Source organism: Mixophyes fleayi, chromosome 4 (genome assembly GCF_038048845.1).
Source record: "Mixophyes fleayi isolate aMixFle1 chromosome 4, aMixFle1.hap1, whole genome shotgun sequence".
Lineage (NCBI taxonomy): Eukaryota > Metazoa > Chordata > Amphibia > Anura > Limnodynastidae > Mixophyes > Mixophyes fleayi.
The window spans coordinates 38,844,755-38,864,125 of record NC_134405.1 but is presented as its reverse complement, the minus strand read 5'-3'; the positions used below and the strand labels follow the sequence as shown (position 1 = coordinate 38,864,125).

The 19,371-nt window shown below is 42.8% G+C and overlaps 2 protein-coding genes across 8 annotated transcripts in view; one reads left to right on the top strand and one right to left on the bottom strand.

Moving 5' to 3' along the window:
• CACNA1A (calcium voltage-gated channel subunit alpha1 A) overlaps positions 1 to 7,847 on the bottom strand; it is a 165,399-nt gene extending 157,552 nt beyond the window's left edge. For all 7 annotated transcript variants that reach the window (XM_075206614.1, XM_075206613.1, XM_075206610.1 and 4 more), the window contains exon 1: positions 7,747 to 7,847. In XM_075206614.1, coding sequence (XP_075062715.1) covers positions 7,747 to 7,839 — 93 coding nt within the window. In that variant the 5' untranslated portion in view covers positions 7,840 to 7,847. The remainder of the gene's footprint in view (positions 1 to 7,746) is intronic.
• LOC142151223 (surfeit locus protein 4-like) overlaps positions 1 to 19,371 on the top strand; it is a 194,794-nt gene that overhangs the window by 78,119 nt on the left and 97,304 nt on the right. The window lies entirely within an intron of this gene.

Genomic DNA, 19,371 nt, shown 5'->3' with positions numbered 1-19,371 from the left:
AGTTCCAACGTTTATCGTTCTATTTTCCTGTCCTAGTGCGCCTGTGATAAGATTGTGGTACCCAACACTACTAATAAATGTTCATCCTGCCAGGGATCCCATCTCGTTGAGAAGAATTCTAGTGGAACTTCCACTGATGTTTCTTAAATGTTGACATGTGCCAATTACGCCTGTTATATGTTAAAATTGTGTTAATTGTTTAAGACTGACATGGAAGAGTCATTGGTACCCTGGGGACTTTATATCCACCAGACGTTTCACAGAGCTCTCATTCATCAAAACCAACAGACATCAGCCACTACCATTACAAGTATAGGGATTTTGTCCTTTTGCCATCGGTCACTGTAATCGGCAAGCTTTGAAAAGCCCTCAAGAACACCAAGTGGTTAACCATGGGAGAGGGCCATATCTGTGGTCATTAAACCCCTTATTTCTCCTGAGGCACCCAGAATCCCAGTGTCAGCGCAGTCAACTGGGGGGCCACCAGCATCAGTAGAAGTAAAAACCATTAAGAAGACTATAAACATAGAGGCTAGGAAAACATTTATTTCTGATCCAGAGAACATAACATGGAACAAAACTTAAAGGTTTGAAAGAATAGCAGAAACAGGATTGGGCTGTGAAAATAAAGGGACAAAGAGATTCGCTGGCGAGGCAAATAAGATGGCAGGCACAGCATCATGTGAAGATGCCTGGGCAGCAGACAGAACTTTTTGTGAAACTGGAAGGGTGACAGACAGGACCTCCCATGAGAAAGGCAGGGTAACAGACAGGACCTCCCATGAGAAAGGCAGGGTAACAGACAGGACCTTCTATGAGAAAGGCAGGGTAACAGACAGGACCTCCTATGAGAAAGGCAGGGTAACAGACAGGACCTCACATGGTAGGGTAACAGACAGGACCTCCCATGAGAAAGGCAGGGTAACTGACAGGACCTCCCATGAGAAAGGCAGGGTAACAGACAGGACCTCCCATGAGAAAGGCAGGGTAACAGACAGGACCTTCTATGAGAAAGGTAGGGTAACAGACAAAACCTCCCATGAGAAAGGCAGGGTAACAGACAGGACCTTCTATGAGAAAGGCAGGGTAACAGACAGGACCTCCTATGAGAAAGGCAGGGTAACAGACAGGACCTCACATGGTAGGGTAACAGACAGGACCTCCCATGAGAAAGGCAGGGTAACAGACAGAACATCCCATAAGAAAGGTAGGGTAACAGACAAGACCTCCCATGAGAAAGGCAGGGTAACAGACAGGACCTTCTATGAGAAAGGCAGGGTAACAGACAGGACCTCCTATGAGAAAGGCAGGGTAACAGACAGGACCTCACATGGTAGGGTAACAGACAGGACCTCCCATGAGAAAGGCAGGGTAACTGACAGGACCTCCCATGAGAAAGGCAGGGTAACAGACAGGACCTCCCATGAGAAAGGCAGGGTAACAGACAGGACCTTCTATGAGAAAGGCAGGGTAACAGACAGGACCTCCCATGAGAAAGGCAGGGTAACAGACAGGACCTTCTATGAGAAAGGCAGGGTAACAGACAGGACCTCCTATGAGAAAGGCAGGGTAACAGACAGGACCTCACATGGTAGGGTAACAGACAGGACCTCCCATGAGAAAGGCAGGGTAACTGACAGGACCTCCCATGAGAAAGGCAGGGTAACAGACAGGACCTCCCATGAGAAAGGCAGGGTAACAGACAGGACCTTCTATGAGAAAGGTAGGGTAACAGACAAAACCTCCCATGAGAAAGGCAGGGTAACAGACAGGACCTTCTATGAGAAAGGCAGGGTAACAGACAGGACCTCCTATGAGAAAGGCAGGGTAACAGACAGGACCTCACATGGTAGGGTAACAGACAGGACCTCCCATGAGAAAGGCAGGGTAACAGACAGAACATCCCATAAGAAAGGTAGGGTAACAGACAAGACCTCCCATGAGAAAGGCAGGGTAACAGACAGGACCTTCTATGAGAAAGGCAGGGTAACAGACAGGACCTCCTATGAGAAAGGCAGGGTAACAGACAGGACCTCACATGGTAGGGTAACAGACAGGACCTCCCATGAGAAAGGCAGGGTAACTGACAGGACCTCCCATGAGAAAGGCAGGGTAACAGACAGGACCTCCCATGAGAAAGGCAGGGTAACAGACAGGACCTTCTATGAGAAAGGCAGGGTAACAGACAGAACGTCCCATAAGAAAGGTAGGGTAACAGACAAGACCTCCCATGAGAAAGGCAGGGTAACAGACAGGACCTTCTATGAGAAAGGCAGCAGACAGAACTTTTTGTGAAACTGGAAGGGTGACAGACAGGACCTCCCATGAGAAAGGCAGGGTAACAGACAGAACGTCCCATAAGAAAGGTAGGGTAACAGACAAGACCTCCCATGAGAAAGGCAGGGTAACAGACAGGACCTTCTATGAGAAAGGCAGGGTAACAGACAGGACCTCCTATGAGAAAGGCAGGGTAACAGACAGGACCTCACATGGTAGGGTAACAGACAGGACCTCCCATGAGAAAGGCAGGGTAACTGACAGGACCTCCCATGAGAAAGGCAGGGTAACAGACAGGACCTCCCATGAGAAAGGCAGGGTAACAGACAGGACCTCCCATGAGAAAGGTAGGGTAACAGACAGGAACTCCCAAGAGAAAGACAGGGCAGCAGTCAGGACCTCCCGTGAGAAAGGAAAGGCAGCAGTCAGGACCTCCCATGGGGAAGTCAGAGCGACAGACAGGACAACAATCAAACTGTGTTTAAACAGACTGTGGACTACCGCAAGGTAAGGAAAACAGAAGTTGGTCACATGAGTCAGAAACAGACAGGTCAAACCTAAGTTTTCAGAAATAAAAGTTTCAAGATGTAGACATTCAGGTAATTTAGCAATTCTGAAATCGGGGCTCTCTGGGAGCAGAGTTAGGCTGGGTACATACAACAGAATTGTTTTCCCGATGCAATATAGTTAACGATTTTACCAACGAATGAAAGAAAAAAGTCCCGATCATCATGTCGATTCATGTGTACACACTAAGCACGTTTTATAAGAATTACCTTCAGATCTGTGCTATTCATCTGTCATAACCTTTGGGTGAAAAGATGGTCATTCTGCACACTCCATAGAGATCTATTGGCAATGCCGGTCCTGAGTGCATACACACTGCAGAATTGGAACAACATTGTTCCATCGTTGAACAAGATTTTTAGTTTGTTTTAAAAATCAAATCAAAAGATACAATATGCTTTGGAACAATAATCTTTCATTGTTGAAGCGCATACACTAATGCGATATTGGGCCTAACGGTCTTTCATCGAGTGATTGGTGCGATAATCAGTTGAAAACACTGTAGTGTGTACCCAGCCTTAGACAGACAACTGGAAACTCTTGAGTCTTTCTGCAACATATTATTTATTTTTGATTTTCATCAGATATGTCAATCTCCTCAGAAATAGATAACTCTGGGCCCTGCTCATAATCAGAAAAAGCAAAATAGGCTGGATAATGAACTCTACCATCTAGCCAAATACAACAGTAATCTTCATGCGAGTCATCTTCATATTGAGGCAGACATGAGTCACAAGGAATGGACTTGAGTTTAAACCAAACTATTATTAGTTTAATGGAATAGGACAATGGGCACATATACACCCCAAAGCCTTATAAGTTCCAGAGAGCCCAATGGCACATCTCGCCCTCCAGTCGGCAGTAAGCAATTTATCCATGTGATTTAATGGATGGAACATAAATTAACTCCAAAACACTTTGAACAAACTTAGGTAAGCCAACTTTACCTAAGACAGGGAATTGACTAAAAGATGGACTTAATGTCTGGAAGATACCACCCAACACCGTGGGCCCTTCCCTCACATTCCGCAAATTGATAGCTGAATATGACCTATACAACGCCTGGTGTGCGTTTACCTCTGGGGAGAAATACTTCACCTATCATTCACATGTACACAATACCTACTCTAGAATACTCACCGACAAATGGTCCCTTCAACACCTCAGATCGGTTTCTGTACTCCCGATTACTTGGTCTGACCATGCCCCACTTCTTTGGTCCTGATCAGCATCTGCCTTGACCTCCTCACCCCCCAGACCGAGGCGCCTGCCTGCCTACCTTCTCACCTCTCTAGAGGGTAAGACTGCCCTTCAAGAAATACTAGATGACTACGCTGCTAATAACTCCCCTGATGATACCTTTGTATTCACATATTGGTGTACCCTCAAGGCGGTCCTTCGGGAGACTGCGGTACAAACCGGAGCGAGACTTAAAAAGGCTAATGCCTTCCTAGTACACAAGCTGAAGACTACGCTGGTAGCATTAGAGGCATAAAACAAAACCTGCCCCTTTTTTTGCAGTGAAAGTTGAGTTGGCCCAAGTTATACAACAACTTCATCATCTTCTCCTAGCCCATACCCAAGCTGCTCTGTCATGTCTCAACCAAAAGTTTTTTATGGCAGGAAATAAAGCAGGACGCATGTTGGCTTGAAAACTCCGGTGACAACTGGCAAGAAATAGGATCTGCCACTTATCTAGTCCCAGCTGCTTGAAGCTCTCAAACCCCCAAGATATTGCCAACTTATTTGCTCAAGCCTCTACAATCTCAAAAACAATCCAGACACTCCAAAGCCCTCTCAGACCGACATATTTCACTTCCTTCACCACCTGAACCTCCCTTCCCTGGACGCAGATGCCCTCCAAGATCTAAATACCCCTTGGACGCTCCAAGAAATTTACACAGTGATTAAGGGCCTACCGAAATGAAAAACTACCTTTCAGAAAGACCTTGTTCCAATATTGGTTAAACTGTTTAACATGGGTACGGACTGTGGTGGGAGACTGGAGGAAATGCCTGAGGCTCAGATAGTGACCATCCCCAAACCAGGAAAAGATGTGGTCGGTTGCAGTAATTATAGGCCAATAGCCCTCCTCAACACAGATCTTAAAATTCATACCAAATTGGTCGCCATAGGATTAGCCCCCTAGTCCTCACGCTTATCCACCCTGATCAAGAGGGTTTTGTGATGGGCTGTTAGGCATCTGACAATACGAGGAGAGTCCTCAATCTGGTTGAATATGCCTCAGGCCATCAAGATGAGCTGGTGGTGCTTTCTTTGAGATTAACTACCTTCCTCTATTGGCTCAACTCCTCAAATTATCTATTTCCTAGATAGCGTACGAGGTCTCCTGACTGGGATGGGTTGGCTTCCCCCTTCTTTTTTCTGTATCCTCGTTCTCCATACCTTAAAACCGTTAATTAATATCTGAAGAGAGAAAACAGGACTGCGATTCTCTTTAATGAGTGAAAAATTCAGAAAGTGTTCCCTGTATCTTTGGGCTAGGAAATTAGAATAACTATTACTACTTTCATTACAATATCACTATGGATTCCATTTATGGAAGAGGATTGCTGGACAGTAACTGAATGAGATTGGAATCTCAGCACAGGAACTAACATATATAGACAGGACAGGTAGTTTGAGAGATTATAAAGAGAAGGACTATTACACATGTACACAGCAAAGAGAGATATAGCAACCAGGCTGGTATGCGAGTGGTCAGACAGGCCATGGTCAGGAGTCCAGAGCAGGCAGTTATACAGCATAGGCTCAAAACCAAAATGGGTAGACAACCAGGCAGGGGTCAATACTAGCAGTCTATGCCAATATAAATAGGAAAGATAATGGACAAGGCTGAAGCAGGAACACAAGGATGGGGAAAGAAAAGGACCTGACATCCAAACAACTACTGGAGAACTAAGTTCCCAGTCTCTTCATTTGCCATTACCCTTGAGACTGATCACTGGCACTCATGATGCTCCCAGGACTTGACTAGCTAGAGGAACTTCAGAACTACTTCAGGGCAAACTGGGGGTTACAGGAATAGGACAAGGGCAAATAGCAACAAAAACTGAACAAGGCAGACACAGGGTAAACAAGGAAACAGAATAATATGATACACCAGATAGATAGGACATTATTCGGAGGGTGACAGAAACTGGATACATGAAGCCACAGACTAGTAGAACAATGCTGAGGCACAAGACAGAAGGCTAGGACTAAGACATGATTGCACAAAGCACAGCTCAAAAAGATCCATGATAGGCTTGGTCACAGTGAAAAGATATTACAATGCTCTGACAGACCTATACAATCCTGGACGTTGTTAGAAACTCTCTAGAGCTGGGCTCATTAGGACAGATAGTGTAGAATGGAGAGCCTCTTATCATATTGGCCAAGATTCCACGGCGTGTGCTCTTCACATGTATGTCATGCTGCTAAGTATTCTGAGGATTATCTGCAATTTACCCCAAAGCTGGTACAAAGGGAAAAGGTGGTTGCTACTCTGTGTATGCATGGGTGTATGCCTGTGTGCTGTGATGCAGTGTTTGCGGTTTGCAAAAGAGTAAACTAGAGGCCGCAGAGGGACACACATTGTTTGCCTGTAGTAGTTGTACTACCGATGAGAAACATATACATAAACATCAGTTGCTTTTAATCCCTATAATCAGTACATGGTGATCATAAAAAGATCATAATCTTTATTGTAGATTATAAATGTCATTAGAAGTTATATAAATACCTTATGGCCAGTATAAAAGCATTGTTGCATGTACAATATATTGATCATTTACTTTCTAAAGAGAATAATATATTTATTAGTATTATGAACATTTATTTATTTAGCACCAGCACACTCTGCTTTACACTTAGATTAATATGTTACTCCTATAAGTAATATATGCATAAAGAATGTGAGGACATTTTTTCTGGATAAATGGTTTACTAAAGTACATGTAAAAAAAATGGCCTTTGACACTCTGTATTGTCCTTGACCCCTCCCCCCACCCCCGTTTTATTGATTAGCAGTGCTCCTCAAGGTGACCATAAAAGGAGGCACTAGACATCTATGTCTGTGTATGATGCTATTGCTAATAGCAGAGATTAATTCCTTTTTCTTCTTGATAAAATGGTAAAGAAAACAAAGGAGGAATGCTGTTACAAGTGATCACAGGAGACCATATGCACTGTAAGAATTATATATAAGCTGCTCTTTAATTCATTGAAGAATTTGGAATACTCCTGAGAGCTGTTTGGTTTATCCTCACACTGGATTATTTATCATCATCTTGAAGTGACATTTTAATATTAATCCACATTGGGTTTTGCTAAATGATTGGTTACACTAATAGATGACTTTTATGATTATTATATTTGCTGCTCCATGTGATACATTATTATCATTCCTATCATCTATTTTTTTATACTCGGCTTTTAGATATGATGTCAAATTAATTCAGTTAATTTTACTACACGGGTTTAGTTTCAGTAAATGAATTAAAGATCAACTTATCTATAATATATAATTCTTTGCACTGTCTGATTTTCTGAAACCCATTATTTGTAATAGCGCTCCTTTTTTAATACCATGTGTCATTTCCTTTCTATAAGGCTCACAGACGCCTCTATTAGGGGCAGTGATCTTGTATACTGGACGGAAGATTGAATACTTGTTAAATATATATATATATATATATATATATATATATATTTGTATATTTTAAATTTGCTATTTTATATTTTTGAATATTAGCATTCAGTTCAGCGCCCAATTCTTAGGACGTGGATAAGGGGTCTCCAGGAAAAATATCCCATATCATATATGTGTATATAAATATGTCGTCCTTCAGTGAAAAGAACAATTATTATTACAAAAGTGTCGTTCTATATCAGACTTACCAGCCGCTCTGACATTGGGGTCTTGTCTCCCTCTGGCAGATGCTGCTCCATCGCCAAAACAATGCAATTCGCTATAATAGTTGCTAAAATCATATATTCAAAAGGAGTGAGAATGCAGGTTAAGGAATAAAATGCATAATGTTTGAAGTCATTAAATAAATACAGCGCAACACACTAATAACAGTCCAAGTTATACCATAGAAATGTAATAACAGCAATGACACAAATCCGGGAGCTATATTTCCATATTGAACAACCAATAACTGTAAACAACAAGTTATTACCTATACAGTGGCTTTAAAAAGTAATCGTTCTCTCTGACATTTTCACATTTAACATCATGAAATTAAAGAGATTTTATTTAAAATTCTTACCGCTAAACAACACAAAATACTCTGCAATGTGAAATCTATAAAAACTACAACTCTAAAGCTTTTTTCTCAATTAAATGTAAGTGAAAAAATACCAATAATTGATTCATCTTTTTGGCTTAGATATATCTAAATAAACACTGGTGCGATCAGTTGTCTTTAGAGGTGACATAATACATTGATTGGAATCCACCAGTGTACAATTAAAGTGTTATGGGGGGGATAAATATGTTATTGAAAAGCACCAATCAGGGAAAGGATAGAATATTCCGCAGAATAATGTTTACTCCATCATAAAGAAATTGAGAGATTATGATATAATTGTGCATTTAGCTATAGCAGACTGTCTTCCAAAACACAGAAGGGTAATTGTTAGGAAGGCCACTAAGACTTACAGTCTTCCATAACAAGGATGGGACAACAAAAGCGTGGGCATTTTATAAATCTACACTATGGAGGGGTGATGAGAAGACCCATTGTCTTACCTTAAATCTTACCTTAAATCTTGCCTAGAGTTTTCCAGCATGTGGGGGACCCACAAGCCAAGTGCATGAAGGTTCTGTGGTTTATGAGAGACCAAGATTAAATGTTTTGGTCTCAATGCAAAGTGCTATGTTTGGTGCTTCGAAGAATTCTACCCTACTGTGAAGCACGGTGGTGGGAGCATAATGCTATGGGAATGTGTCTCTGCTTCAAGGAATGGAAACCTTGCCAAAATAGAGGGCAAAATGTATGCAGCAGCGAGATATAGATAAATCTTGGAAGTAAACCTGCTGCAGTCTGCAAGAGACATAGGACTTGAGAGTCAATATCATCACCACCATTCATTTATATAGCACCACTGATTCCGCAGGGCTGTACAGAGAATTCATTCACATCAGTCCCTGCCCCATTGGAGCTTACAGTCTAAATTCCCTAATATACACACACAAACGACAAAGAGACTAGGGTCAATTTTGATAGCAGCCAATTAACCTACTAGTATGTTTTTGCAGTGTGGGAGGAAACCAACGCAAACACGAGGAGAACATACAAACTCCACATAGATAAGGCCATGGTCAGGAATTGAACTCATGACCCCAGCGAGGCAGAAGTGGTAATCACTTAGCCACCGTGACTTGAGAGTCGATATATTGTATGTTCCAGTAGAACGACATCCCAAAGCATACAACAAAAGCCACATTGCAGTGGTTCAAATACAAAAATTATGAATATACTGGAGAGGCCCATTCAACACTCAAACCTCAATCTCATAGATATATCTGTGGAATGGATTGAGAAATGATGTTTACCAATGGCTTAAATCCAACCTGATAGAACTCAATCAATATTGCGGAGAAGAATGAGTAACGTTGCAGAGTCCATATATGTAAAGCTGGTAGAGTGACAGCTCTAAATGCAGCTGAAGGTGCTTGTACCACATATTTAAAACAATGGGGGTAAAAATTTAGGTAATCAACCATTGACAGACTTCTATTTGTAATTGATTAAGAACAAAACTTTACAGCTGTTGTTTTTGACATTAGATTAATATGTGATCATCAGTAATAAGAATTCCTAAATTAATCCATGTTGATTCCATGATATAAATGGAAATGGAAGAACAAGAAAGGGTGCGTACACTGGGTGGAATAATGCCCTTACCAGATGTCAATGATCTTGTAAAAGAACGGATGATAGTCTGTGGATTATTATTATTATTAATTTTTATTTATAGGGCGCCACTAGGTGTCCGTAGCGCCTTACAGGGACAAACAAAATTACAATACGAGGTGAGACAGCACAGAACAGTAAACAATAATCACAGTAACTCAGTGAGCTCAGGGCACAGCTAGGAAGATGGGGGAGGGGAGAGGGGTAGGTCCGCCAACAGAAGCACCTAGGAAGGAGGGCACGGAAGAGAGGGAGACCCCCAGGGGGAAGAGGAGGGAGCAAGAGGGGACGGGGGAAGGGGGTCCTCGAAGAGGAAGGCTAGGTAGCTGGCGAGCAGAGTTAAAAGTGGTGGAGACAGGAGGAGAGAAGACCCTGCTCAAAGGAGTGTACAATCTAAGGGGTGGGGTAGACTGACAGAGAGACACAGGGGAGAGAAGGAGAGAAGGAGGAACGGAGAATAAGGGAAGGGGAATGAGGGGGAAGAGTCAGAAGAAAAGGTAGGAAGTTAAGTGGGAGACTGGAAAGCTTTAAGAAAAAGGTGGGTTTTTAAAGCCCGTTTGAAACTGGACAGATTAGGAGAAGTTCTGATGGAGGGAGGAAGCTTGTTCCAGTGGAGGGGGGCAGCGCGGGCGAAGTCTTGGATACGCGCGTGGGAGGAGGTAATCAGGGGGGAAGAGAGGCGACGGTCATTGGCCGATCGGAGAGGGCGGGATGGAGCATGAGTTGAGAGGAGGGAGGAGATGTAGGGTGCAGTGGAGTTGGCGAGGGCCTTGTAAGTAAGAGTAAGGAGCTTGAACAGGATTCTGAAGGGAAAGGGGAGCCAGTAAAGGGATTGGTAGAGGGGGGGAGACAGAAGAGGAGCGGCGAGAAAGGAAGATGAGCCTAGCGGCCGCGTTAAGTACAGATCGAAGGGGAGCGAGGTGAGAGTGGGGGAGGCCAGTAAGGAGGAGGTTGCAGTAGTCCAAGCGGGAGATGTTCAGAGAGTGAATAAGACATTTAGTGGCATCTTGGGAAAGGAAGGGCCGGATGCGAGCGATGTTACACAGCTGGAATCGGATGGATAGATATATACATAACACTATCACAATAAAGACAATGGGAAGCTTGCTCACTGATATCGAGATGTACCCCGGTCATCGTCAAAATGTAACTAATGTGTATGGGTGCTGACAACTTGTAAGCTTAAATTCAATTTAGAAATTTGGTTAAAACATTGTTCCCAGAAGTGTGAAATGGGATTATTGGTGTAGTAAAAGACACATATAGTGAGTAGGTGTGAGGTCCTTACACAACCATACATGTGAATCTGCTATAGACCCTGTAAGTATTTATAAGAGACTATTAGCAAACCATAGACCACCATCCTGGGCCAGTGATGTAGAATGGATAATGGAGACGCCCCAAACTTTGCTATCTCATTGGGGATGTTTCCAGTGTGGACAGGAGGATTATTGGGCAGATTGTGGCATGGACAATTGTGTCCCAATGTTTTATTCCTGTATGTTAGAAGGTATGTACGGTACAATGGAAATAAGTACCTCAGTGCCTCAGATGACACCCAGTATGGTAAAAAAAAACATATGTACAAAGTGAAAATGGCATCCAGGCGTTTAGCCCTATAAGATACACCACTATTAGTATGTTTTGTACAATTCAATATCCTGCAATTTATAACATATAAAATACACATATTTAATTTGGACCATAGGAAGGGCGGAGGTGGGGGAGCGGATTGCCAGTGCTGAAAAACCGTGGACGCCGCCAGGAAGTGCCTGCTGCTCAGGTATGTAGGAGGCTGGAGTCCAGGGGAGGTGTAGGAGTGTGTATATTATCAGCGCACAGACTGTGCCCCAGCTCCCCAGCAGCAGACACTTCTGTTGGGTACGTTCCTGCAGTCCCCCACTGAGCCTGCTCTTTTATATCACTGAACCTCTAGAACAGACAATTGTGTCTTCATTCTACAGGCATGCCAAAGATCCAGCAATACAGTCAGGAAACACACAGCCAAGCCTAGGGAGGGATATAGAGGTTACTGTGGAGGGCAAACCCCCCCTCCTGCACTTGCACTTGACCTCCTCTTCTGGATATTTTAAAGTTGGCAAATACGCAGTAGTCATCATTATCGACTTCTTCCCTGAACCAGTAGTAGACCTGCTGTATCTATCTACCGGACAAATCTGTACGCTATGTTTGTAGGTAATATATACACAATTTAAAATAACCATGAAATAATGCACATGCCAAGACACATTTTTGCATGTACCTTCTTGGCTTCTATGTGTGTTCAACTCCAAATTAGATTGTAAGTTCTCCTGAGCAGGACTCTCCCTACCCTTTGCTTTGATGTATGTATTTATTCTGTTTACCTTGTATGTCCTTTTTTATGTATGTCCTGTGTTCTTCACTTGCCTGGCGCTGCAAAGCCTTTCTCATCAACACAAATAATAATAAATGAGGCCCATAGAGTATAATTAGAAACACAATTCAGCAATATATATTAGGCTCTTATATTACCACATAACACTGTCTGTCACACAGCTTCCAACTGTCCTTAATTCCCAGGGAAAGATTTGTCCTTGGATTTTTTTTTTCCCCTGGAAATGTCTTTAGTACAAATCTTATTCTTATAATGTTATGATGGGCATCGTAGTGCATGGAGGTTACCTGGCCTGTACTGTGCATGGTGAGCTTTCATGTCCCTGGAAGTTATAGTAACATGTTATAGCCAGTTACATTACATGGACACATATACATGGGAAGAGACGAAGCTGGGAAATTACTACCACAAAATACATAATAGACTATACATCCTATGAATGATCATACTGGTATCTCCATATAGATCACAGGCTAAGAAACAGAAGGAATTCCTCAGTTTTAAAAGACAAATGATCCATTCGCTCCCAGAGCAGAAAATGACCATATTACACACTATTGTCAAATTATATAGATGGCTTTATTAATACCAGAATCTATTGAATGATATTAAAAAAACCATGGTGGATATCAGCAGAAGATTACATTGTGTGCTTGGAACAAGGAATGCAATAATTTAAAAAGTTTGGGGACAAGCGATGTACAATAATTCCAAAATACACTAAAAACCTCAGTGTAAGGTAAATAAGATAGACAAATCCAACAGTGCTACAGCCAGTGTCGCCATTTGGAGGTCCGGATGTATAATACTTATAAATAGTCCAAGGCAATACAGAGCCAAAGGTAAATCAATGAAGGACAAAGATTATCAGCTCATAAGAAGATAATAGAGTATGGAAAAAGAGGACAACCTCATCGACCCGTGCTTCTGTCTGACTGTCACACCACATAGGGGAGTTGCTTCTTTAGACATATGTTTATGTATTAGGTGGAGGGAGAGGTCTGTATTCTGATGTTTGTGTATTAGGAGGAGGGGAGGTCTGTGTCCTGATGTCTGTGTATTAGGAGAGAGAGGTCTGTGTATTAGGAGGGGGAGCAGAGAGGTCTGTTTCCCGATGTCTGTGTATTAGGAGGAGGAGGAGAGAGGTCTGTGTCCCGATGTCTGTGTATTAGGAGGAGGGGGGAGGTCTGTGTCCTGATGTCTATGTATTAGGAGGAGGAGGAGAGAGGTCTGTGTCCCGATGTCTGTGTATTAGGAGGAGGGGGGAGGTCTGTGTCCTGATGTCTATGTATTAGGAGGAAGGGAGAGGTCTGTGTTCTGTTGTCTATGTATTAAGAAGAGGGAGGGAGCTGTGTCCTGATGTCTGTGTATTAGGAGAGGAGAGGTCTGTGTCCTGATGTCTGTGTATTAGGAGAAGGGGAGAGGTCAGTGTTCTGATGTCTGTGTATTAGGAAGAGGGAGGGGGCTGTGTTCTGAATTCTGTGTATTAGGAAGAGGGAGGGGGCTGTGTCCTGATGTCTGTGTATTAGGAGAGGAGAGGTCAGTGTCCTGATGTCTGTGTATTAGGAGAGGAGAGGTCTGTGTCCTGATGTCTGTGTATTAGGAGGAGGGGAGAGGTCTGTGTTCAGTTGTCTATGTATTAGGAGGAAGGGAGAGGTCTGTGTCCTAATGTCTGTATTAGGAGGAGGGGAGAGGTCTGTGTCCTAATGTCTGTGTATTAGGTGGAGGGGAGAGGTCTGTGTCCTGATGTCTGTGTATTAGGAGGAGGGAAGAGGTCTGTGTCCTAATGTCTGTGTATTAGGAGGAGGGGACAGGGCTGTTTCCTGATGTCTGTGTATTAGGAGGAGGGGAGAGGTCTGTGTCCTGATATCTGTGTATTAGGAGGAGGGGAGAGGTCTGTGTCCTAATGTCTGTGTATTAGGAGGAGGGGACAGGGCTGTTTTCTGATGTCTGTGTATTAGGAGGAGGGGAGAGGTCTGTGTCCTAATGTCTGTTTATTAGGAGGAGGGGAGAACTCTGTGTCCTGATGTCTATGTGTGAGGGGAGAGGTAAATGCTGCAGACATATAAATATATACTTTTTTTTAATTTTTAACATGAAATATATGAATAAAGTTGCTTTTTAAAGTGTACTGTACATATAATGCATTTTAAGGTCTATCTTACGTGCATAAACATGTTCAGTGCTAGCCTATGTCATGCATTACGTGTATTTTATTTATTTTTTTAAAGTTTTTTTTTGAGAAGGTCAATAATGAGCATCAGTCCAAGACAAAATCTGTTACAATCAGGTTATGCATGTTCAGGGACTAATACAATCATTGTATATCATAATAAAAAGAGTTTTGATATTGACCAAGTTTTAACTATAAGAATAGAAGAAAGAAGATACAGAAAAGAGAGGATAGTCAGAGAAAAGTGGGCAAGATAGATTAGGAGGCGGTGTGGCAGGCCGCCAAAAGAAGAAAAGAAAAAGAAAGCAAAGCAAGAGGTAGAAGAGAAGTGGGGGGGGGGGGGGAGGCAGGGGGGCGGGGGATGGTAGCAGGTTGAGGGGGGATATCAAGTTACGTGTAGTTTTTAATACAAAAAATATGCCCGTGTCAGTTATCACTTTCAGTGGTCACTTACACCTGCCCTGTAGCTGTGCAAATGATACGGCTGAAACCTGGCGTTCTGACGAGACATACAGGACCTGAATCGGCTGCATGTACTCCATCCTCCCTCCCTCCCCGTCCCCCCACTCAAGTCGCATGCAGTCAGATTATTTCTATTGGGACATGAACTGCATGCAGTTGTGTTCATTTACATAATGTCCATTTCTGGTCATGTGCAAGATACATTACACAAATGGACGTACGTCCGAACATGAATCAGGTCCTATATGTATGTACAGTGCCTTGATTTGCCATCAGTCAAAGAGTTCCTATGTCGGTCGGCTCACTACTATAAAGGCAGGGGCAGAGGAAGACGCATGGCATCATAAGATAAATGGCTACTACATTGCGCTGTCATCATGGTCCCCAATAAGTCAAATTATTAAACATTATTCACAATCATTAAACATTTACAATGAAGGAATGTAGCATAATCTTAAACTATATCGGGTATCAGCTGACGCAATATTACAGATATAAATCTGTCCTGCAAGAGTCAGCAGTCATCACTCATGTCCTGCTGTTCATCCACACCAACGTCATATATAATAAGATGTCCGTATATGTGTGCCGGCATCCATTCACTTCCAGTAAGCCTGTGCTGGAGGAATGCTGCGCTGCTCCTTCATTCCGCATTGTTCCATAATACATGCTGCCTTTCTCACACTTGTATTGTGACAGGGCACAGTCAAACAATGCTCTGGGAGAATATGTGTACTGTCACAACATGTCACAACAGTGTCACACTGTTGTGCCAAACCCACCACGTGACTGCGTCTGCCTACAGCAAGGACATCCTGTCGTCTAGTTAGCTGGCTCTCACAGCAGACGGTTGATTAAAATTCAACATATGAATGGAACTGATAGACAAGAAAGAACCAGCAAGTACCTGAATTCCAAAATCCACCTCCTCGTATATATCTGTTCCCCTGGCACACAGCCAGAGAGAGAGGACTGGAATAATGTGCAGCCACTTCTTATGCATCATTTGTAGAGGACCAAGTAAAAGAGATACATGTTAAGAGATGTTTGGGAGCAGGGACCAGTTTGCTATAATTAGCTAGAGACTGTTAGTAGCATAATGCATCCCAGTATGCTAATCGCTCACTGGGCAGTGATCCCTACTCTACACCATCACTCAATGCATTCCCACTGGATATAGGGAGCTGGTCTGGTCAATCTACTGGCATCTTCTGGATGAATGGAATGGACATTGGAAATGGTTTCGGTGGGAGTGTGGGTGAGGGGTTGCATTAAGTTTATAATAGTATCTAATTATTTTTAAAAAAATCTGTTCTCTGGGTGACAGATCCTCTGTAACTTGGATTCATTTTGCAAATCATTGCCAAAAACATGTAGCTGAGGCTGTACAACAGAAATGTTTAGTCAGTCCTTCTCTACAGCTACGAAACTTGGAAGATCACAAAGCAGATTGCTATCCCAACTGCAAGCATTCTTAAATGAGTGCATCCATTGTATTATCAACTCAGAAATGTGATGGTCCAAAGACCTGGAGAAAGATCTTTGAGGTAGAAGCCTTGGCAACACGGAAGACGTAGGTGATGATGCGGATAACCGAGTCTGATGGAAGTGCTTCTCGGAAGCCATTTGCTCCACATAGGAGAAAGAAGAATGTTTGTATTCAATATTTGTAATTAATTATTACTTTAGGGGCTTGTAGTAATTTGCTTTCAACTTCTCAACCCCTCCGTAGATATTATAGTTTAACGTCAAATTTGCTATGTTTGTGCCCTAAGTAGATTACACTGACTGTCCTGCCCAAACGGAATGAAATCCATGGCCATATCCATGTCCAATTTAGTTCCATAACCATGAGTGCATTGGGTACAACCTGTAAAGTAAGGTAATGGCTAAGACAGCAGCCATCATTCAAAACCATTTTCCACTAGCCAATGTCCGAACCTTTCTATTCTGGTGGTGATGGGTAGTAGTTTCGTGCCCATGCACATTGTCATATGTGACTAATGTGGATAAATATACGCGCACAAATTTGGAGAGATTCGCTAATTCGCCGCTCAGGCCAAACAGCTGGGTCTCATCAGGCAGACCACACAATGTGAGATAACAAGCATCAGTCAACTGTATTTTCTGCCAGTCCCAATCAACATCTAAATGTTCAGATGCCAACACATACAGTGATTTGTGGTGAACTGGTGTAATGGTTATCGAAATCTCACTGTTTAGAGACATGGAAATTGCATGATAAGGGTGGAAATGCTGGGGATACATCACAACATTCACAATCCCATTTTAATAGTAAACGTGCTGTGTGATGTATGTATTATTAATTTCCTTTATTTATATAGCGCCAAGCATATTATGCAGCATTGAATGAGAATGTTTAATCATCCACACAGTCCCTGCCCCAACAGAGCGTACAGTCTAAGGGGCACATTTATCAATATTCACATAAAGTGAAAAGTAGTTTTCAATCCTTATCGCAATGATAAGGATTGAACTACTTCTCACATTTATGTACAGCCCTGCACAGAAACAGCAGTTCCGAAAAACTGCTGTTTCAGTGATAAAAAAAATCATACTTACCCCCCTCTTCGGAAGCGCTGTCTTCGGGTCTTCTCTTCACTCTTCAATTGCGCATGTCCAGTTCCAAGAACTGGACATGCGCACACAGATCCCCTCTCTGTCTCTGCAACGATAGTTGCAGAGAGAGCGCGCTGAGTGACAGGGAGGGATCATGTGATCCCTCCACACATGCGCTGTACAGCTCTGCTCTTCGGAGCAGAGCTGACAGCATTAGATTTCTTCAATTCGGATGATGTACGCCATTAACATGACAAGTTCCCGAAAAAAATGTTTTTTCGGGACTTGTTAGATTGCGGCCAGGAGCAGTCACCATTCTGTTGAATGGTGACTGCTCCCAAAAACGAAGAGGAATGCAAAGCAGCAGATATCCATGATATCTGCTGTGATGCCCCCTTAATAAATTTGCGGAGGACACTGTGGGACCTTAATGACCCGTTAAAAGCACTATCGTGCTTTATTAAATATGCCCCTAAATTCCTTACAACATACACATTAACATTAACCTACCAGTATGGTTTTGGACAGTGGAAGGAAATTGGAACACCCTGAGAAAACAGATGATGCCTATGAGCCAAAATAGAGCACGTGACCTGTAAGGCAGCAATGCTAACCACGGTGCCACCCATTAACTGATCTTGTGCTAAAAAAAATAAATAACCTTTCGCTTATAAATTCTTCACATCCACGTACACAAAGCGATGCACAAGTAATCACTGCGTGAAAATGTATTATATTGTCATTGTATTGTCGGTGAAGCTTTTCCAGCTGACTCATTTCACTCATGTTATTCAGTGCTGTGTATCAGGATACATCCTCAGATAGACACAATGACAGAGACAGCGCTTTAATGATCTGCGATCAGCGTGTGATCCCATGACATGGTGCCTGCGTCTCTCTCATTAGTGTTATTATCAAACAACCTGCCACATCAGAGCTTGTCTTCCTCATTTATTAAATATTTAATGAGTGGGGACCCAGCTGAGACCTGGCATGGTGTTAACAGCAGCCCCCTGGAGAGATCAACAGCTCGCCAAGGATTACACTAAGTAGTAGAGAGGAGAGGGAGCGCTGCCTGCGATCCGGTACAGTGACTGTCACTGGGGTCACACATGGCCATCACTCTGAAGTCACCATGTTTCAGTCCTCCAATCATCCTCCGTTACCATCACGCTCTACATCCAGCCATTTTGCTATGCTGATAATATAAAACAGATACTGCAGTAATACTGGATTAATGCTGCATTAACGCTGTGTGATCGTATCACTAAGAGTACAATGTGCTAATAATGCAAGAAAAATAGCATAATGTTTGCAACACTGCAGCAGTACCATGACAATTCCGCAGCAATAAAATAAAAGGTACAAAGGGATGTGGAAATATTGCTGCGAGAAAACCATGCTCCTGCTGACATAGTATTCGTAATGCTGCACTTTAACATAATGCCACTCAGTACTCAGTAATAATACTGCATTGCTGTTTGGGGATTATACTGTTGTTGCTATGGTGCCAATTTAAATTGCACCTGAGGTCTACACATAGAGAGGGAGACAGACATTCTTGTGGGGTCAATCAGTGTTCATGAGAATTCAGCACGCTAGGGACTAGTCATATCACTAAGGGGCACATTTATCAATATTCACATAAAGTGAAAAGTAGTTTTCAATCCTTATCGCAATGATAAGGATTGAACTACTTCTCACATTTATGTACAGCCCTGCACAGAAACAGCAGTTCCGAAAAACTGCTGTTTCAGTGATAAAAAAAATCATACTTACCCCCCTCTTCGGAAGCGCTGTCTCCGGGTCTTCTCTTCACTCTTCAATTGCGCATGTCCAGTTCCAAGAACTGGACATGCGCACACAGATCCCCTCTCTGTCTCTGCAATGATAGTTGCAGAGAGAGCGCGCTGAGTGACAGGGAGGGATCATGTGATCCCTCCACACATGCGCTGTCCAGCTCTGCTCTTCGGAGCAGAGCTGACAGCATTAGATTTCTTCAATTCGGA